The sequence below is a fragment of the Grampus griseus genome, assembly GCF_964374135.1.
Source record: "Grampus griseus genome assembly, chromosome: 19".
Taxonomy (NCBI): Eukaryota; Metazoa; Chordata; class Mammalia; order Artiodactyla; family Delphinidae; genus Grampus; species Grampus griseus.
Genome location: NC_139013.1, coordinates 23,451,272 through 23,474,082, shown reverse-complemented (window position 1 = coordinate 23,474,082; position 22,811 = coordinate 23,451,272). Strand labels below are relative to the sequence as shown.

Sequence of the window (22,811 nt, the reverse complement as noted above, 5' to 3'; positions counted from 1 at the left end):
GCACATGGATGTTCTGGGAGTGAATCAGATATTCACAAAGGCAAAATGAAAAGCAAATTAATATATTTTTTAGTTATTTAAAATTCCTAAATTGTGCCCAGATCCACTCCCTTGAGTCTGTGAAAACCAAGTCAGAGAATGGCAAAATCACATTTCTTTCATTTATTTATTCATCCATTCACCACTTATTTATTGAGCGCATGCTCTCCTCCTAGGAGATCCCTAGGCCCCAGAGATTTAATAGTGAGCAATGTGGACATGTCTCTGCCCTCGTGAGGATCTCTGTTTAGTGCAGGAAATGAACTCTAAAAAATCAGTGATTCACCTAAATGGACAATTACAAACTGGGATAAAAGAAGAAGCATGGTTTTAGGAGCAGGCCTTGAATATATTAAGAAGATTGACCTGGCCCAAGGATGTGGGTTGGGAATGGGTGGTTTGAGGTTTCCCTAGGTGATCTTGGGCTGAGACCCAAGTAGATGTTTAAAGAGAGGGACCCAAGCCCATTCCCAGACGAAGGAAGAGCAGGTGCTGTGACAACAGCCCCCAGTATACTCGCTGCTGGGTGATAGCCCCCCTCTCCTGGCTGCTTAGGGCTCTATCTAATCTGCTCCTACCTGTTGCCTTTTCAGATTCTCTGATTCTGGGAAACAAAGAATTGGCAGGACATCTGAAAATGACCAGAAGGAAGATATACTGGGTCGCCAGGTCTTCTGGTGACCTTGTGAATCTCGGCTTGGATATAGATGATGACATGGTTTCAGGACTTAAGCTATGTAAGTAGATCTCCTTTGCATCAAAACACCAGGAAACTGAGTTGACAGGATATTCTCAATGGTCATAAACTAGGTCAAAGAATTTTGTCCTATATTTATTCAACTTTGATTTTTTTTTAATGGAACGCTGGCTTCCACAATTAGATGAATCATAATCTTTGGTCATGATACACATTCATGGCTCATACATCTGTCTGCCACTATCCCTCTCTATCTCTGTCTGTCTCTCTATCACACACCTATTTATCTATGTATTTACCTATAATAATATAATAAGTACCAATAAACTCATCACCAACTCACCAGCTCCTACCCTAACAATCACATCCAGCTACTGGTCTTCCACCCATCCCATTTCCCAACTCTCCCTGCCTGAAGTAACCACTATTCTGAATCTCTTCCCATAGATCCCTTGCTGTGCTTTCAAGAGAGTGTTATTTATTCTATATGAAGTCCTAGAAATGATATATCTTTTTCATTTTAGTTGTTTCCCACTTTGTCAAAAGGGTAACATGTAATGTCTTCAGATTAACTTTTTTACTTCTTGATTACTTTTTAGTAGTTTACCCTCAGAGGGTGACTTGGTCTTGCATTCTGTGGATGACTAAAAATAGCACCCTTTCTTCTTGTCTAGAGTGTTTATCGACAGATAAAAGCCCAGGAGGTGGAGTGACACCCCCTCAGAGTCACCCAGCTGACGTGGAGCAGAACCAGAGCTGGGACCTGGTTGTTCTGACTCTCAGCCCATTGCTCATTCCCTGCCTGGCAACCTTTCTTTTATTTACTTTTATTGAGATATAATTGGCATAAAACATCATATTAGTTTCAGAGGTACAACGTAATGATTTGCTGTTTGTATATATTATGAAAGGGTCACCACAGTATCCATTACCACACATAGTTCAAATATTCTTTTTCTTGTGAGGAATTTTAAGATCTACTCTCTTAGCAGCTTTCGAATGTGCAATGCAGTGTTATTAACTATAGTCACCACGCTGTGCATCACATCCCCATGACTTATAACTGGATGTTTGTACTTTTGACCACCTTCACCCATTTTGCCTATCCTCCCCGCCCCACCCCCCAGCTCTGGCACCCAGCATTCAGGCTTTTTGTTTCGCTGTTGGTTGGGTAGATGTTTTTTTATTTTACATATAAGTGAGATCATACAGTATTTGTCTTTCTCTATCTGACTCTGGCAGCCGTTCTCTAGAAGGCTGGATGTGGAAAGATCCACCCTCCTTGGGTGGCTGGTCCCTCACTCCCTCAGGACAGTATTTGTGAAGTCTGAAACTGATGGCCTTTTGTTTTTTCTTTCCCAAGAAAACTTTCTCTCTTGAAGACAGCCCCTGGAGCCAGCAGGTGAGGGAGCCTGAGGCACCAGAGATGGGGAAGTACAATGCTGCCTGGAGAACCATGATTCCCTTCCGTCCGAAGCCAAAGTGAGTCCTGAAGGGGGACTGAGGGTTGGTACCCTCCAGGGCAGTGATCCTCAGAGCCTCACACCTAGACCCCTCCCAAAGGCTACATAATCATGTCCCAACACCGTCCTGTCATGCACCACAGCCAAACACCTCCTGTGAAGCCTGAGGCACATCAGGGAAGCACAGCCAGCACCTTCATTCATTCATTCAGTCAACAAGGATTCCTTGAGCACCTACACATGCCAGGCACTGTGCCAGACGGTGGGGTGATAACAGTGAGCGAGACAGACAGGATCCTTGCCCGTCACCAACCTCATGTTGGGAAGAATGACAGTAAGCTCATAGGCTCGAAGATAAACACGTGATTACAGCTGCTTGAGGAAGGTGCTGTGAAGAAATATGGGGCATGAGGGACAAGGGAACAGCGACAATGTGATGGGTTCCAAGTGATACTGAAGCTGAGACCTGGAGGATGAACAAGAATTTACTAGGCAAGAGTGAGGGAAGGATGACCTGGGCAGAGGGAACAGCACGTGCAAAGGCCCAGCCTTGCGGTGGAAGGAACACAGTGATGTATGTGTCCAGGAATTGAGAAGGAGGCCAGTGTCTCTAGAGAGTCCTGTGTGATAGTGGGTGTGGCACGAGATGGAGCTGTAGGCAGAGGGCAGGCTCTGGGGGACCATGTGTACCCCACAGGCCACATTAAGTACATTCGTCTTCATTCTGAGAGAAATGGGCAGCCATTGAAAGGGCCGTTTAAGGGTAACATGCCCTATGATGTTACCCTTAAACTTGAGTTTAAGAAATTCATGGAGCCTTCTCTAACAAACCATAGTTTAAAGTAACCATCACCAAATGACTTTCTGATTTATACACCCATGGTTTCAGGGCCCCCCACAGATTCACGCACACGTTCATTTATGCATCATATATTGACAGGACCATGACACTTCTAGTCTGATTCCTCAGCGTTTCATCACCAGGAGCCTGTTTCATATTTACAGATCCCTCTTCCCTCCCCCATTTTAGCTGTCAAACAAACTGCACTGGTATTCCTATTTTTTAAATCTGAGCTTCTATCAATACTACCTAGGTTGTTACCCACCGAATGCATCTTATCTCCACCAGCACGAAGAACCTTGGTGCTTGAGTTTACCTGGGCAGGCTTATCTTGGAGTGAGTGTTTCTGCTGGGCCTTTGGAATATCGGCGCCAGCTCATCAGTTCTGGCCCTATTCTTGTGATCACAGATGGCCCCATACATCTGCTGCAATGTCTCATCTTCCCATCAGTCCTTCTCTCTCCAGCATCTCTGGCAAAGGCATGGCCAGCATTGCCCAGAATGTACAACCATGGCTACTGACGGGCTGGGAGGATGTAAAAGGCCAGAACATGGAGAAAAGAGGCCATAGCCAAAAACAAAGAACATCCCACGAGTTTCGCATTTTTGGCTTCATGTCTTTCTCCCCAAATGTTTTTTAAAATATTGAATTTTCTTCATATTAAATTATTTAGCATTAAAGGCAATTTTGAAAAAAGAAGTAGAAATTGGCACTTCGCTGGTGGTCCAGCGGTTAAGACTCCACACTTCCAATGCAGGGGGTTTGGGTTGGATCCCTGCTCAGGGAACTAGATCCCACATGCCACAAGGTGCAGCCAAAAAAAAAAAAAAAAAGTAGAAATTGCGCACGATCTCAACACCCTAATCCAATCATTACTTCTGTATTTGTGAATCATTCCCAGAGATTATGACCTTTTCGTTCTTATTTACTTTTCTTCATTTTTATTGTTTTTGTAGAAGTTATATAAGTAAAACAGAAAACTTAAAACAATGAGAATCTCTTTTCCTGTTTCTTTGCCAATTCTAATCCCTACTTCAAACACTATTAATGATTTGATTTAAATTGTCATACAATTTGACATATATTGTATGTAAAATAGATATATATATATTGTTTTGTCTGCCTTCCCTTATTTTTTCCTTTTTTATATAAGTAAAAACACACTAAATAAATTTCTTCATCTGCAAGTGGCTTTTTTTTCTTGCTTAATATTCTTAGAGCTCTTTCCATGTTCTACATGTAGATCATCTCTATTTTTAGGCCCTTCTGCATTGTTTTCTACGCTACGGTACAAGATGTACCATACTGGTTTTCTTTCTTTTTAAATCATTCCTCTATCGATGGGTGTTTTGTTGTTTCTAGTTTTTAACTATCACAAATAATAGTCATGAAAAAAAATCCTTTTTTGTATATCCAAATGACCACACTGTGGTTTTTACATAGTTACCACTCATCCCTTCCAAATCTTGCCCTTGACTTAATTGTCTACCTCTGGCGCCTACATCCTAGTGTGACCACATTGCCTGTGACTTCTCTGCTAGGTTTCCTGCGCCCAAGCCCCTGGATGATGCTGGCCTGTTCTCTTACCTAACGCTGTCATGGTTCAGCCCAGTCATGATCCAAGGTTTACGGAAACGCTTAGATGAGAACACCAGCTGTCAGTACATGATGACAGTACACGATGCCTCAGCCCCAAATGCCCAAAGGTAAAGTCACGTTGGTTAAGCCAGTGGGGTTGGTTAAAGACACGTCTTGGTGGATGGTGACCAGAGTTGCTTAAACGTGTGTGTTTAGGGGTGGTCCATCCTCAGACAGCCAAAATATATCAGTTCTTCCTTTGTAGCATGAGGCCGCACTCTAGTCTGGAGGTTCTTAATCTGGAGTTAAGAAATAATTTACATATTTTATATGTATGGGCTAGAGCTCTTTTTTTGGAACAAGAATTCGCATCTTTTATCAGGTTTGCCTGGGGGCCCAGGGCTCTGAGAAGTTAGAAATTACTGCTTCTTGTCCCTTTTGCGTTTTTTTTGTGGATCAAGCATTTATCTGTGTCACTGATGATTAAATTTTGGTGAGTGGCCCAGGTTCTTAATCCTCGAGCCACCACTAACTAGTTGTGGGATTAAATTTCCTGTACCACCCACCTTACAAGGTGATAGGAAGATCATATGGGGGAAAATGAGTGATTTGAAATGTCCTGTACTCCTGTTACTACCTCTAGCTGCTTATGAGATACCCCAGGTGTAGACGGCATTTTCCAAATGTGTTCCAGGAAATGGTGGTCCCCTCAGAGCCTCCCTGAAAAGAGCATTCAGTGGTCAGGGAGCTTGTGAACTGTTGCATGCTGTCTCCAGGTCTCAGAGATTTATAAAGAAAATCAGTGTAGTGAAGACACTGAGAATACAGAAACTGGTTAAACTTTGACCCATTGCTTCTCAGACTTACTCGGGGAAAAAAAAAAAGAAAAGTTTCCAGGGAGCACCTTTTGGATAATGTCAGATACTGGTCGGAATCTCACCTTTTACCAGCTATGATGTCAGATGAGTTACTTACCCTCTCAGGGTCCTGTGTTTTTATATATAAAATAGTAAATTATAAAAAATTAAACTCATGGTCCTTCATAGGATTGTTGTAAGAATCAAGAGGTAATAGATTCAGTGTAAAGCACGTAGGAAAATGCCAGATGCATAACAGGCAATCAGTTAAATGTTAGCTTGCTTGTTCTTCCCTAACCATTGTGAGGACAAGAGCTCCTGTTTTGTTTTTTTTTTTTTTTTTGCGGTACGCGGGCCTCTCGCTGTTGTGGCCTCTCCCGTTGCGGAGCACAGGCTCCCGACGCGCAGGCTCAGTGGCCATGGCTCACAGGCCCAGCTGCTCCGTGGCATGTGGGATCCTCCCAGACTGGGGCACGAACCCGTGTCCCCTGCATTGGCAGGCGGACTCTCAACCACTGCACCACCAGGGAAGCCCAAGATCTCCTGATATACTTCCCTTCACTTCCTGTTCACTGATGCTGCCTTTTGAATTCTATAACTCACAAGGCCTGACTGCCAACACTTTTGCAATCACTCCATTTTTTGGATGTTTCTTTGGAAAGGTAATTATCCATGCATTCACACTTTTAGAGGGGTTTCTTTCTATATGTTCTCCATTTAACAGGTGGTGTTCTGGGGTGTGTCTTCCCTAATCCTTCAAAAGGGCTTTGGATTCTATAAGGACATGCTGACAAACTGTCACCATCATCACTGCCACCGCTCTCGGCAGCATCACCATTAGCACCACCATCACCTTCATCCTTAGGACCCTCATAATTCTTCACATTTTTATTGTTCTACAATTACAGAGCATTTCCCCATCCATTGTCTTCTTTGACCATCACAATAGGGTTATGAAATAAACAGGGCAGATATTATTTTCCCCAACTTACAAGTGAAGAACCAGGATGAAGAGAAATGAAATGATGTTCCCTGAATCACATAGCTAATGAATGGAGGAGGTGAAATTTGAAACCAAGTCTCTTGAATCTAAGTCTAATAATCATGGCCAGAAATTGATAGAGTTGCTAGGAGAGCTGTGGGCAGGCTACGGAAAACTTGGATTTGTTTAGTCAAAGTATCAATAGAAACAACTCTAGAGCTTGTTGTCTCTGTGGATTGTGTTATGTGTGGGGTTAGGGCTGGAATGAGGAGATGTGGCTCCACGGTCTGTCCTGAGTAATATCATCTACAAGCAATAGAAGTCTCCAACACAGACAGGTGTCCGGGGGGACATTTTTGCTTTGTTGAGCTAGGGCCCAGGCTGTTCAAGTTATCTGGTCCACATAGGTGGACATGGGATGGTATAGTTTTCATTACTCAGGAAGAAAGAAGAGGCCTGGAGTTTTGATTGCAGGTGAAAGAAAGTAGGACAGAAAGATTTTCATGGTATTGGTTCCCTTCTGGTTTTAGGCTAGGCATGAGTAGGCATGGCTGGAGGGTAAAGAGTAGAAAGGGCTAGAACTGCTTGCCATGAGAGACTTGGTGAGATTCTGGGCAGAGAATGAGACCCAGATGCTGACAGAGCTGTTTGAGAACATGCAAAAACAGTGCTGCTGCCAGGCCCTGGCAGCAAAGGGTGGCCAAACAAGGGAGGCTGTTCTGTCCACCGTGCTCTCACAGTCTAAGGAGTAGCACCTTCCGGGAGCATCTGGAGTCCCCTGGCGTAGTCCTTGATGTTCTCATCATGGGCAGTGGTGACCGCTTTCCAGACAGTGGAACCGGACATAGGGGCGCAGGAGCCAGGAAGTCCAAGGGCCGATGCCAGCACGGTGCCTGCAGCTGACAGATTGCATTGCAGATGCATGGGAGGCATCCAAGGGCCAGATTAAGATGCTGGAAGCCTTGAATATCACAATGACTATTGTCCAGTCCCCTGTTTCTGCCTCAAATATAATTCAAAATAGAAAAGAAGTGTAAGAAAGTCAACATAATTTTAATTTTTTTCACGATAAGTTCTTTGATGCTTTTCTGGAAAAAAATGAAATGTTTTGAAACCCAAACGAAATGTTTTTGGTGTTTCTGTTTGGCTGGTGTAGCACAAACCTCCCAGGCATCATTAGCTTGGGATGTCAAAATAAGGATACAGTTTTGGTTGGATGATCCAACACTGGGGCACCCTTTTGGGGACTTTGAAATAAATGAGGGCACTTTTTGGAGGTCAGAGTTCTGGGTTTTATTAATCTTAATTTGCGTATAAAATGGAAGAGTGACATTATTCAAAGCCTTAGGCGGTTTCCTCAACCTACTGTATTTCAGGGTAACAAAATAGTTGATGAGGGAAAGTTACTTTTTACAGAAAAAATTCGAGCTACTAAATAGAAAAGGAATGACAGAATTAGACAAATCACCATTTTGCCAGTCCTGTTGGAAGTGGAAGTGGATGTAGGCAACGATCATCAGTGATGGGGAACTGGGCAATGAATGAATCAGGCTGACACACCTTAACTCACTGATCAAGCTTAACATAACTAAAAGTGGGACAGCAGACGTTGTACGTCTTCTGATGTGATGCAAAAGGACATACACTACATCACCTATTAAGTATTTTTGCCAGCTGACTTGAATTCTGAATTTTATTAAGCCTCTAGATCTAACTAGCAGTTTAATAGGAAATACAGGGAATAGAAATTTATGTTAGACAGACCCACAGGGATGCAATCAGTCAAATCCAGAATGTGGAAAACTCTACAAGATAAATAACTCAGTTTCTTTGACAAGTAAATGGCAGAAAATGCAGAGGAAGGGTAACTGTTACAGATTAAAGTGAGATGCAAGAGGCCTATCAGATTTGTCTTTTAACTGCGATGAGTGGACCCTATTTGGATCTTGATTTAGGCAAACCAACTGTAAGAACATATTTTTGAAATAATTAGAGAAAGTTGGATTAAATGCCATTAAGGAATTATTCTTACTATGTTATTAATATACAACTATTAATTAATAGTTACTAATAATGAATAGTTATTAATTCATAACTATTGTTATTATGGTTACTATGAGGTTTTTTAAAGCTTTATCTGGAAGAGATACACACTGAAGCATTTATAGATGAAATGATATCTCTTGGATTTGCTTGAAATATTCTAGCAGAAAAAGAAAAAAGTGGAGGGGAGGAGAGATGAAATAAAAATGTCAAATGTTGATAATTCTTAAAGCTGGGGAATGCATATCTGGGGAGATACCCTATATTGTTCTCTCTATTTGTGTTATGTTTGATTATTTCTGTGCCCAAGACCCTAGACTAGCAAGAACTAGGACAATTGGGTGACACATACAAAGAGATTTCATTTGCCTCAATTTTCCTCTTTTCAAGGCTTCGTCTCCTTTGGGAAGAAGAAGTCTCAAGGCATGGAATTGACAAAGCTTCAATGCTTCGAGTGATGCTGCGATTCCAGGACTGCTGCTTCTCTGCCGCGAGTGTTCTGGGGCCAGTAAGTGGCAGGCTTGGGGAGGTTTTGGGACTCCAGGCCTTGGAGATTAGCATGTTGAAATCCATGCCAAGAATTGGGGATGCCTTTGTCTCTCAGCTGCTGCTCAGAAAATGAAGACTTTCTGGGGACAGTGGAGCTAGTAGTAGTTAGAAGTGTGAATTCTGCAGCCACTGCTTGGGTTCTAACCTTAGTTCTGCCACTTAATTTCTGGGTGACTTTGGGCAATTTGTTTACCTCCTCTGTGCCTTGGTTTCTTCGTGAACCCCATGACACTCTCAGCCGTAGTCCTCATAGAAACCCTCACATGTGAAATGGAGAGCCCAAAATTACCTGCCTCATAGGATGACATTAAATGAGTTAAGCATATAAAACACTTAGAACTCAGCCCAGCTCAGTATACACGAGCTGCTTTGAGAAATGGCTGCGCAGCTCTGGGCATGTAGGTCTCCTCCATGTACCATGGTTGGGATGAATGGGCTCACTATTTCCTATCAGCTCCTCAGCCCAAGATTCTCACTGCAGACAGTGAGTCTGGCTGTCCCAGCTGGGGTCACGTGCTCACCTGTTGGCCAGCAGTGGAGCATTTTGATTGACAATCCAGCCTAGACTGCGTGCATTGGGGCAAGCAAGAGTCTCCCCAGAAGAAAACTGAGGCACTGTTATTAGCTCAGGGAAGGATGGAGGTAAGTTAGGAGGAAGCAACAGCTGACACAGAGATAAGTGACTTGGGTGACAGTTAGTGTGCTGCATATTCTCCATTTGTCCCTCCAGATCCACTCTCCACCTTTCTCTGCACCACCCTCTGCACCTTTATGGATCACATCAATGGAGTCCCCCTGCTTCTGGCTTCTGGTTGGATTGGACCAGTGGGAGATTCTAACGGGAGGCTGGAGGGAAGGAGAAAGTGAGGGCAAGATATTTATTGCTCTGACTGCCTCCCTTCCTGTCACTGGACGTTGGTGACCAGATCCGAAAATGAGGGGGCCTTTCTGTATGACCTTCTCCTTCTGGGTTTCAGTAACCTCACCCTGTCTCCTCCCCTTAGTTCCCTGCTGTTGCTAGCTCCAGGGTGCTTCTCCATCCCTGTTGAATTTCCTCAGTTCTGCCCACACCTTTGTAAATAGTCTTGTTATTAACTCCTGAATTACCCCATTCGTTTTTGTCCTCTGTTTCCTGTCGGGACTGATGCTGAAACTGCCTCTGTGCACCAGTGCCGAATTGAATCTCGGAGACAGAATTTTGGGAGAAGTAGAAAAGAAGAGCTTTATTGCTTTGCCAGGCAAAGGGGGACACAGTGGGCTAATGCCCTCAAAACTGTGTGTCCCTTTTGGGGGGGATTTGGTGAGGAGTTTTATAGCAATGGTTCAAGGGCGAGGTTGCTGACAAGGATCAGGGTACGTGCAGGGCCTGCATTCCTTTAATCTGGCCTCAGCTGGTATCCTGATGAGCTCCTGTGGTTCTCAAGGTTGTCAAACTGTGACCATCTCTCTGGAATGAAGAATGCTTCATCAAGTAGTTAACATCTTCCATTTATTGGGGGTTTTAGTTCTGCAGAAGAGCTCAAAGATATTGTTGTGTGTATCCCTTGAGGCGGAACCAGGACGCTGCCCCAAGGCTGCACTATTGTTTCTTGGCTGTTCCTCCCTAGTCTCCACATCCCCTCCCTTCCCTGATTAGCAACTGTTTGAACTCGCCCTTTGGAACTCAGGGAAGCCTATTTCCTACAAACAAGAAACGGGGGACACAGAAAGGCTTCTGTGTCCAGGAGTCCCACAGGATCCTGCTTGGTTTTAGGACCAGCTATGAGGTGGTGGAGCTGGGATTCTGATCTGGGTCATTTGAACTCCTAAGCCTCCTCTGACTGGACTGCAACCTTCTGGAGTGCAGGATTAGGACTGAGTTAGTTGTGATAGTTCAATAAGCCCCCTCCCTTGACTTGAGGACCTCACACATGGTGCATATTGGGTTGGTGTTGCCTGAAAGCAGGCTTGGGAAGTCTGAATGATCCAAACTCCTTTTTCCTTTTAGATGCTGGTTATACCAAAGATCCTGGAATATACTGAAGAACGGTTGGGGAACATTGCCTATGGAGTAGGGCTTTGCTTTGCCCTTTTTCTCACCGAGTGTCTGAAGTCTCTGAGCATGTGCTCATGCTGGGTCATCAACCAGCACACTGGCAACAGGTTTCGTACAGCTGTCTTCCCCTTTGCCTTTGAGAAGCTGATACAATTGAAGTCTTTAACACACATCACCATGGGAGAGGTAAGTGATGAGGCTGCACGTGGAGGTGAGTTGGTAGTTTCCTCCTTCTCCTGGAGACATCACTTTCCTGGAGGCCAAGGGAGGGAGAAGAGGGAGTTAGGAGAGAAGGAAGAAAGAGAAAGGAAATCATTCCCAGGGTGAATGTTGATAACCATCAACAATTGCCTCTGGGGTCGTAAGAGCAGTTCAACAACAACCCAGGGGGATGCCAGTTGTATTCAGAACCTTAGAGAGGATTTATCCGTCCATTCAACAAATAGTTCCTGAGGCCTACTCTGGGCCAGGCCCTGTTCTAGGCCCTGGGGATACAGCAGTGAACCAAAAGGCACAAATCCTGAGTAGAGGCACAACATAAAGCATATCCCCTCAAGACAACCTGGGGAAGAAGGTATGGGAGGACTTGGTAGCTCAGGGAAATCTAGGGAAAAGCGAGCAGAGATAAACCCTCTCAGTATTAATTTTCTTATCTGCAGAGGAGGAATACTTACAGGCCTGGTTATTGTTATTGTCTGGGGCTCCCTTACAGCATAACACAGACAAACAATGGCAGAGATTGAAGAAAGATATGACCAACTGTGGCCCAGACTCATGGGGGGGATATTGGAATTTTCTATATTTAATTTTACTTTCCCTATTTTTCTTCTGCTTACCAATTTCCTTGAGGAGCATGGATTACTTTTATATTGAAACACACATTTTAATTTTTGGAAAACTCAGGACTGCTTTGGCTCTTTACCCTCAAGCCAAACTCCTTTGTGATCTGGCATCAGCAACTTTGCAGCCTCATCTCCTTCTGTGTCCCCTCCTCTAGTCCTAGGTTGGCGTCCACCCTCCCAGCCTGGTGGGGCTAAACCTACAGTCCCTAGATAGACCAGACATGTCCATCCCCTGGCAGCTTTGCTCACATCACTGCCCCTGCCCTTTTAAAATTCTGTTCATCCTTCAAGGCCCAGCTGAGACGTCCTCTCCTTCCTGATAGTGTCTCGAGATCCCACCCTCTGCCCCCACTCCCCACCAAGCACAAATCTGGCTGTTCCACTCAAATGAGCCCCCTTCAAAGACACGAACCATTTCAGATTCACTACTCTATCCCTGGAAAAGCCCAGAATCCAAATTACACAGGACAATGTCCAAAATAATGTCTGCTGTATTAACCATTGCCACCAAGTAGATGATTTTTCTAATTCAAATGCTTACAAATGTAAGATATTTATTGTTATCATCATTATTGTTATTCTTCACCATTTTATTAGTTCTGTGATCTTAGGCAACTTGTTCAGCCTCTCTGGAGCTGTGGGATAATAATAGGGCCAGTCTTATAGAATTGTTGTCTCATAGGATAAAATGAGTTACTATTTACATGTAAAGTATGTGGAAGGGGGCCGGTGATTCATGTGTTAAATGGTATCATTAATTTCTGTTAGGGCTTAAGCAGGAGGCTGCCCTGTCCTCCTGCACTTGACTGGAGTTAAAGGACTCACAGCAGCCCTTCTCCCTGTTCATCTCAGCAGAGTCATCACAGAAACTGCTAACTTCCTCTGAGCTACTGTCCCAGGGGCTTTACTTAGCTCAGTTGGTCCTCTGACGACCCTCTTATGCGGTAGTTTCCTTTATTGTTCGCATTGTCACAGAGGTGGAAACTGAGGCCAGGAAAGGGTATGAAACTTGTACAAGTCACATGATTGGTAAGCAGCAGAGCCTGGCTGCAAATTCCAGGCTCTGAACCAGTGCCCTCACTTGTCTCGCTGAGGAGACTTTCTGCACCGAGGCCAACCCTGGCTCCTTTTCTGTTTGCCTCTGTTCTAGGTCCCTTCTGTATGTGAGGCCCAATTTCCCCAAACATCTTCACAGAAGCAGAAAACAACATGACCCATTTGGAACTGGAGATGGAAGTAGTTGCTCATATGAGGATTTCTAGAGAGCTGCCCCCATAAATTTTTTTTTTTTTTTTTTTGCGGTACGCGCGCCTCTCACTGCTGTTGCCTCTCCCATTGCGGAGCACAGGCTCCGGACGCGCAGTCTCAGCGGCCATGGCTCACAGGCCCAACCGCTCCGCGGCATGTGGGATCTTCCCAGACCAGGGCACGAACCCGCATCCCCTGCATCGGCAGGTGGACTCTCAACCACTAAGCCACCAGGGAAGCCCTCCCATAAATTTTATATTAAAATTAATTTTGAAAACACCTGAATACATTCTTCTTGGAAAAAAAATAAAATAGTATCGATGACCCCCTACACCTCCTCATCCCCCTTATGCCTGGAGGTGACTACCATCACCTTCCAAACTTTTTAAAGTACATTTAGGTACACATGCAAGTTACCCATAGAAAACATATTGTATTTGTGTGCGTGTTTTTCCATAAATGATACTGCATTTTACATAGTGTTCTGCAACTTGGTTTTACCAATAGAAAATGTAGAATATAGATTTTGGGGTGAGATTTTTACATCAATATTATCCAATACTTCTTGGACGCTTTAACCTTTCCTCAACAATGGACATTTAGGGTGTTTCTGGGTTTGCTGCGATAAGCAGTGCTGCAATGAACATCCTTGTATATGTGCTTCCTCCAGCACAGGAGAATGTTTCTCAACAGAGAAATGAAACTGGCAGGTCATGGGGTTTGTGCAATCATTAATTTTAAAAGATACTGTTAAATTGCCCTCCAGAGTGTCTCTACCAAGTTATGTCCCTCAACACTAACAGTTTTTTTTTTATTTTGCGGTACGCGGGCCTCTCACTGTGGTGGCCTCTCCCGTTGCGGAGCACAGGCTCCGGACGTGCAGGCTCAGCGGCCATGGCTCACGGGCCCAGCCGCTCCGCGGCATGTGGGATCTTCCTGGACCTGGGCACAAACCCGTGTCCCCTGCATCAGCAGGTGGACTCTCAACCACTGCGCCACTGGGGAAGCCCCAGGTGTACATTTTAATTAACTTAATGCATGTGAGAACTTCACTGGTCACGCGGGTGTGCTGGTCGCTGACCTCAGATGCACGATTCTGTATCTTCACAACCTTTCTGGCCAGGAATATCTGCAGTCGGGATGCAGCAAGAGCATCTTTTATAAGGGCAGGAAAGTGTGGCCTGGCATTAGTGTGGCAACTAAGAGTACTTCCAAAGGTAAACTCCAGTTGTGGACTGAATACCTGGGTCTAATCCTGCACTGTTTGAACCCATTGTGACTCTCAGTTCCGAGTCTCTACTGAAGGGTTCCAATGGAAGCCTCTCCACGCCATCATGCCTTGGGCACCTGCCTCACACATCCTGGGATGGGGGGTGGGAGGCGTTCTCTTCTGGGTCCCAAGCTAAGCCATGACTAACTAAACAGAAATACGACTCCTCTGCCTCTGGGAGCCCTAAACTCTCTACCAATTACAATCACCTTTTTTCAAAAAAATTTTATTGAAGTACAGTTGACTTACAATGCTGTGTTAATTTCTCTGCACAGCAAAGTGACTCAGTTATAGATATATATGTATATTCTTTTTCATATTCTTTTCCATTATGGTTTGTCATAGGATATTGAATATATAGTTCTCTGTGCTGTACAGGAGGACTACAATCACCTTTTGATCAGAATACCTGAGCTGAGGGAGGAAAACACTCCATTTCAATAATTCAGAGCACACAAATCCAAGAGTCACTTCCTGTTTTGCCCAACTTTATTTCAGCTGAATCGTGGGCAGCAAATTTGCTTCCTTTCCCCCATTATACTGTGGCAATGTTAAATGTTATCTGTTTTATTATATCAGCACATTCTGGGTAGAAAAGAAGGAACCAAAATCTTACACAGAGGATGGCTACTGAGGAAAGTCTGTGAAGCAGATAACCATCACAGAAACCTACGAGGTAGACCTCACCTCGTAGTGATTTACCTCCATTTATGAGGCCAGCACTGTGGCCAGAGAACCATTTGAGGTAGGAATTGAAGCTGAATTTCACCTGCAGTGGAATGAGCAGTCAACAAGAGTCAACATTCCCACTGAGAAGTACCCTGGATTCCAGAGCCCTAGGAGTTCCAGGGAATGTCCAACATCAAATGGGTGGCAAAGGAAGACATTACCTCCAGTGGTAAACTCAGGACAGAGCAAAGCACGACAATGAGCGCTGTGGGTCCAAGAGTGAGGCAGGAGGTGATGCTGCAGGCTATCAGCTGTAAGCAGGTGAGCAAGGCCAGGGGCCCATAGTACACTCCTTCAAACAGGCAGTGTATGTCGCTGGTGAAGAAGCTGATGGCCTATAAGACAATAAGCCCATGGACACAGGTGTCACCTCTCCAGGCACCCAGAAGAGGCTACATGTGCATGTGGCAGGTGGGCTCGCCATGCCTTCTCCAGGCAGGAAGGCTTGAGGCAGGGTGGGAGAGTGGAGACAGACACACCAGGTTCACAGCTCTCCTGTTACTAGCTGTGTGACCCTGGACAAGTTACTTTGCCACTCTGAGCCTCAGCTTCTCCACCTGTAAAGCTGGAATGATTATACCTGCTTTATATGGTTGGTGTGACAATGTCAATAAATATCTGCACACATAGACTGTGCCCAATAAAAGTTATATTTTTCTATACTACTGCTACTACTACTAACAGCCACATTCCAGAGAGCAGCTTATAGTCTTCTATTCTAGTCTAGTCTATTCCATTCATTCTACTACTTCTAATACTACTAACTGCATTTCTTGGCAGGAGCTGAGGCTTTTTCTCCTCCTCCTTTCTCTTTTTTGCTATAGACTCTTTGGCCCACTCGCTACCTCCCCAACATATACTGCCTAGTTCGGTGTATAAAAGCTGACATTCCAAGTCACAAAAGTTTTGAGGAATCGACTCATTAATGTCTTTTGGAATTACCAACCTGAATCCCTAAGAAGTGATGTCCTTTTAACCTTAACCTGATGTCCTCCCAGTTCCCAGGATGTACCCCAGGCTGAGCCTTTAAAAACTGTTAGTGTTGGGCTTCCCTGGTGGTGCAGTGATTGAGAGTCCGCCTGCCGATGCAGGGGACACGGGTTCGTGCCCCAGTCCGGGAGGATCCCACATGCCGCGGAGCGGCTAGGCCCGTGAGCCATGGCCGCTGAGCCTGTGCGTCAGGAGCCTGTGCTCCGCAACGGGAGAGGCCACAACAGTGAGAGGCCCGCGTACCACAAAAAACAACAACAACAACAACAAAAAACAGTCTTAAAAAAAAAATCTTAAAAAATAAATGTACACCTGAGAGAAACAATTTTAAAAAATCATTAAAGGTACAGAAACTCTGGCTTTCTGCTGGGAATGTCATGGCAGGCCAAGCCTCTCACCTTCTGGGGATTTCTTTCATGTTCCGGGGCTTGCTCTATGCTCTTGGGAGAATGTTCTTGTGATGAATTCCAGATCTCAGAAGAAAGGAAATGGAGCTCTTGGAGAAGTGTGGGTTTATCCTGAGCCTGACCATTCTCACCTTGTTCACAGCCTCCTCCATGGCCTCAGTAGTGACGTTCCTCGTCCGCACAGGCTTATGGCTGAAACTCACAGCTTCAGTAGTGAGTGTTTGGGGTACTTTGTTTCCTCCCCCATATTGACAGGGAGGTTTCTCATGTGTCCTTTTCTAGTCTAGGCCGCTGAAAGGTCTGAAGATTTTGCGAATGAATAATACAAATTGATCTTGATCTTCCAGACTTTTAGGGTCTCGAGCTTTCTTCCTTCTCAGTCCATCTGAGGAACTGATATCCCTTGCATAGCAGCTGTGGGGCAGGGGAAACAGTCATCTGGGGGTGCAGGGGAGGTGAAATTTGTGGTTAACACCCGGACGACGCTGAGATTGAAAATCCTAAAGTGGGGAGTTCCTCTGATCCCAAAATAGGGAAATGAAAATGCATTTTAAATACAAAAGTCTAGCTTCTTCTGTCTTTTCTTTTGTGGTCTGACCCTGGCCTTGGGAAGCAGCAGCTGCCTTTCAAGGTTAGGAATCCAATTCTTTGAGAATAGGACAGAGTGCTGCTCTTAGAGAGGTTGGAAGCCAGCCAGGGAGGCCAGGAGACCACAACTGAAGTAAGGGGTGGGAGCATTTGAGAGTCTGCAACCAAGGGCTCCTCTGCACTCCAGACGGCAGTCACCTCTGCTAGGCCCCGGCACACACCAGGGAAACACCCCGGCGAGTTGGTGGGTGGACGGCAGGCTGTGTAAGGGGAACGCTCAGTGGAACTTTAGGGTCACGCTGCACTCACACCATGCCAGGCTAGACCAAAGCGTTCCTGCTCCATTGGAACTGAGATTAAGCTGGACCCAGAAGTGGGTGGAGATGGGCCATGAACGGCATGAATTGGAATGTCCCCAGGGTACCTCCAGGAGGTCACATTCTGGGATCCTGAGAGCCGAAGGTGGTTTGCCGTAGTCAGAGGAGGTCTCCTGAGAGGGTGAGGCGTGGATTAGCCTTGATGCTTAGGAAGATTATTTTTTCTTTTTCTTTTAAAATTTTTACTGGAATGTAGTTGATTTACAATGTTGTGTTAGTTTCTGGTGTACAGCAAAGTGACTCAGATATAGATACAGATATCCATTTTTTTTCAGGTTCTTTTCCCATATAGGTTATTACAGAATATTGAGTAGAGTTCCCTGTGCTATACAGTTGGTCCTTGTTAGTTATCTGTTTTATACATAGCAGGGTGTATATGTTAATCCCAATCTCCTAATTTATCATTTCCCCCCTTGTTTCCCCTTTGGGGACCATAAGTTTGATTTCAAGATTGCTGAGTCTCTTTCTGCTTTGTATATAAGTTCATTTGTATCATTTTTTTATTAGATTCCACATATAAGTGATATCATATATTTGTCTTTCTCTGTCTGACTTACTTCACTTAGTATGATAATATCCATGTTCCTGCAAATGGCATTACTTCATTCTTTTTTATGGCTGAGTAATATTCCATTGTATATATGTGCCATATCTCTTTATCCATTCATCTGTCGATGGACATTTAGGTTGCTTCCATGAACACTGGGGTGCATGTATCTTTTCAAATTATGATTTTCTCTGGATATATGCCCAGGAGTGGGATTGCTGGATCATATCATCATTCTATATTTAGTTTTCTAAGGAGCCTCCATACTGTTCTCCATCATGGTTGTACCAATTTACATTCCTACCAACAGTGTAGGAGGGTTACCTTTTCTCCACATCCTCTCCAGCATTTATTGTTTGTAGATTTTTTGATGACGGCCATTCTGACTGGTGATACCTCACTGTAGTTTTGATTTGCATTTCTCTAATAGTTAGTGATGCTGAGCATCTTTTCATGTGCTTTTTGTCCATCTGTATGTCTTCTTTGGAGAAATGTCTATTTAGATCTTCTGCCCATTTTTTGTTTGGGTTATTTGGTTTTTTGATATTGAGCTGCATGAGCTGTTTGTATATTTTGGAGATTAATCCCTTGTCAGTTGATTCGTTTGCAAATATTTTCTCCCATTCTGTGGGTTGTCTTTTCGTCTTGTTTATGGTTTCCATTGCTATGCAAAAGCTTTGAAGTTTCATTAGGTCCCATTTGTTTATTTTTGTTTTTATTTTCATTACTGTAGGAGGTGGATCAAAAAAGATAATGCTGGGATTTATGTCAAAGAGTATTCTGCCTAAGTTTTCCTCTAAGAGTTCGATAGTGTCTGGCCTTACATTTAGGTCTTTAATCCATTTTGAGTTTATTTTTGTGTATGGTGTTAGAGTGTTCTAATTACGTATAGCTGTCCAGTTTTCCCAGCACCACTTATTGAAGACTGTCTTTTCTCCATTGTATATTCTTGCCTCCTTTTTTATAGATTAACTGACCGTAGGTGTGTGGGTTTATCTTTGGACTTTCTACACGTTCCATTGATCTACATTTCTGTTTTTTGCGTGGGGAGATTTTAAATATTAGAAAAGAGCATCTAAGGCAAATAAGAATAGATATGATTTTAACAACAATAAGAGTACAAAGCTATGTCTCCAGTAGACAAAGCTCTCTCACATGTAACTTTTCAGTGCTTCCCAACTATTCCTGTACCACCTTTAGGATTTGGGGCACTATGCCAATGGGGACACTGAGCTTGTGGTGAGGGTGACCTGTCCGAGTTACAGAATTACCCAGTAGCTAAGCTACAAGAGCGACCAGACCTTCACTCAGCGACTTTAAGATGACTGCTCTTTCCCCCACTTTTCCCAGTCTCTCCGAAATACCAGCTTGGCATCCGCCGCATGAAGGACCTGCTTGTTGGCAGCTGCAGGGTCTGGCTCTGTGGCTTGAGGCTCAGGGATGGGGTCTCAGGGGGTGGGGGGAGCAGGACGGGGCTGCGACACTCACTGCTTCCTCTCCACCTCTTCCAGGCCTTCACCACCGTGGCCACCCTGAATCCGCTGCGGCTGTCAGTGGTCTTACTACCCTTCACAGTCAAAGGCCTCGCAATGTCCAGGTCGGCCTCGGAGAGGTTCAAGGTGAGCTGTCAGAGGCCTGGCCACACAGCCCTTCGCTCCGCATGCTCATTTGCCTTCATCCCTACGATAGACCTCCTGAATGTGACCCCAGGCCAAGGCAGAATTCAGCCTGGCTGGAGAGGGACCCTCTAACTCAGTGACCTACTGTGCCCAGGCTGGGTGGGCTTGGGAAGACAGAGGAGTCAGGCTGGCTCCCAGGCCCCAAGGACATCTTAGGACAGTGGATCCAAACGACATCTCAGACCCGTGACCTGCAGACCCTGTCTAGATGTGTGTAGAGTTATGCTGATGGTTTTGCTTTTAAAAAATTTTATCTGTTGCTGGCATTTAAAAAGTTGGAAATTGTCTGTTAAAAACTCAGATTTCTGGATTCTCTTGAATAATCAGGCAATCCGGCAACAGTGGACCCGTGTTCTCCTGTGGCCACGGCAGCTGGAGATAGCTCCCCCGCGTTTAGTCAGGGCACTCAGGTGGGGTTGCTACAGCCTCCACCACCCTCTATCTCACCACCAGGCCTGGATCTGTCTTACCATTCATCCTCTTTTTTTTAATGATTTTTTAAACATTTTTTTTAAAGTTTTTAAAATTTTTTATTTTTTAATTTTTTTTTTAGTTCATTCATCCTCTTAGCAATTGCTTCCTTCACTTCTTTACACTTCTGGTCTTGCTCCTACAGGCATCGGAGTTAAAAAACTCTAATCTAAACTGATTTCTAAAAGCATTTTGTAGTCATCTCACTTAAATGTGTGCAGTCCCTAATCTATATCATTCATCACTCATTCATTTATTTAAAAAAAAAAATTAGGGGAGAGTTCCCTGGTGGTCTAGTGGTTAGGATTCCAGGCTTTCACTGCAGTGGCCTGGGTTCAGTCCCTGGTCGGGGAACTGAGATCCCACAAGCTGCACAAAGTGGCCAAAAAAAAAAAAAAAAAAAAAATTTAGTGTACACCTACCACCTGCCAGGCACTGAGAACACCACAGTGAGACTAATCAGTAGGGTTCCTGCTCTCAGAGGGTTACAATCTGGTATCAGAAACAGGCAATGCACGAGTGAATTAACAGTCAAAGAAGATAACATCAGCTCACATGAAGGGCTGTGATGCCGATAAAGCAGAGTGTGGGGGGAGGGCTGGGGCCACAGTGGATAGGCTGGTCAGGGAAGGCCTGTCTGCCAAGGCGACTTTTGAGCTGAGTGATGATGACAAGGCAGAGGGAACAGCATGTGCAAAAGCCCTGAGGCTGGCATGAACTTGGCTTGTCTGAGTAACACTGGAGAGTCCTATACTTGCCAACAGCCTCAGGAGCTCCCCTAACCTCTCCGCCGTGGCCACTCGGGCCCCTGCTGCCTCCACCTCCCTACTGGTGCCCTAGTTCTCCCACCCTCTCCTTCTGTGCCCGTGTCCACCTGCAGGGGTGGGCACAGATGAGGAGGCTACAGCCTGGGCTCAGAAGGGCAGGTAGGCATGTTGGCCGCAGAAATGACCAGGGAGACAGCTGGAGCGTGGGAAAGGGTGGGATAGGTGTACTTACAGTAGAGAGGAAGGGGAGGGGTCAGGGCAATGATCTTGGACCCTGAGCTGCACTTCCTCAAAGCCTCAGGGGGCCGGGGCTGTGTAGGACTGTCACTCTGGACGGTACTGACCCTACAAGTCCCCTCACTTCAGGACATCTTTAACTCTTCCTGTTTTAGTCACCTAAGTTTTCTGTCTGACCCATAGGCATTTGTCTCTGAGATCCCCAGGCTGGAAGGGGGAGGAGTGATCTCTAAGGCCAGATGGCTTTTTTTTTTTAAATAAATAAATTTATTTATTTATTTATTTTTGGCTGCGTTGGGTCTTCGTGCTGTGCGCAGGCTTTCTCTAGTTGCAGCGAGCGGGAGCTACTCTTCATTGCGGTGTGCGGGCCTCTCATTGCGGTGGTTTCCCTTGTTGCGGAGGACGGGCTATAGGTGCGTAGTTGTGGCACGTGGGCTCAGTAGTTGTGGCTCACGGGCTCTAGAGCTCAGGCTCAGTAGTTGTGGTGCACGAGTAGTTGTGGTGCACGAGTTTAGTTGCTCCGCGGCATGTGGAATCTTCCCGGAGCAGGGCTCGAACCCGTGTCCCTAGCATTGGCAGGCGGATTCTTAACCACTGCGCCACCAGGGAAGCCCCAGATGCCTTTTTTCTCCTCTGTGTCCCCCTGGGCTCTACCGAGGAGGCAGCTTGGAGGGCAGGGTGCAGGGAGAAGGAAGCTGTGAGCCCTCAGGGCGGCCGCCTCCTTGCAGGTGGCCGCAGGTAAGAGGTGAGCTGGCTGCTGGCTGCTGCTGCGGCTGCACCCTGGGGCTCCAGACAAGGCCCCTGGGCCGGCACTCCAGATCACCTTTTCCTTTGCACTGGTTATTAAAAAAAAAATAAGTGAAAAATCACTGAATGGCATCAATAAAGTTATAGATTGAGAATTTGCTTAGACTATTTGGGGGTCAAGGACACCCTGTTTTTGTTCCCCATAACCCAGATTATCAGTGTTGATTCATGTCCAGACGTTTGCTTGTCACACTGACACGTTAACTCAGCATGATCTTTGTGTTCTTTTAAAACAAGGGAATGAAAACCACAAATTCTGGGGCAGTGGTTACACAAGGGGAGGGCTTGGAAAGCGAGGAGGGCTTTGTCCACACCAAGTGGGCAGATAAGATGGGGAAGGACCCCATCGATCGGTAAGAGTCATGGCTCTTGGGTTCAGTGGTGGGCTCACAGGTATTCATTATGTTAGTAAAAATAGCTAAAGAAGTAAGTGCCCAACTAGCTAAACGAAATAAAGTGGGACATGCAATTCCCACTGATAACTCTATGCCTTGACTCAAATGTTATTGTTAATTCAGTTCAATATACCTGAGGTCCAATTAAAAAAATAAACAGACCACCTCTTTTTTCTTTTTTAAAATTGTATTTTATGTTAGAGTATGGTTGATTTACAATGTTGTGTTAGTTTCAGGTGTACAGCAAAGTGATTTATATATATATATATATATCTCCATTCTTTTTCAAACTATTTTCCTATGTAGGTTATTACAGAATATTGATTAGAATTCCCTGTGCTATACAGTAGGTCCTTAATGATTATCTATTTT

The 22,811-nt window shown here is 44.9% G+C and overlaps 1 protein-coding gene across 1 annotated transcript in view; it reads left to right on the top strand.

Annotated features, from left to right (window-relative positions):
* Positions 1-676: 676 nt before the first annotated feature.
* The window catches only part of LOC309837334 (ATP-binding cassette sub-family C member 12-like), a gene marked incomplete at both ends in the record, with an annotated part of 145,672 nt that continues 123,537 nt past the window's right edge, over positions 677-22,811 (top strand). Inside the window, 7 exon segments of the mRNA XM_082677806.1 lie at positions 677-766; positions 768-776; positions 2,100-2,218; positions 4,583-4,747; positions 8,892-9,009; positions 11,038-11,271; positions 19,595-19,702. Of these exon segments, the coding sequence (XP_082533932.1) occupies positions 677-766; positions 768-776; positions 2,100-2,218; positions 4,583-4,747; positions 8,892-9,009; positions 11,038-11,271; positions 19,595-19,702 (843 nt within the window).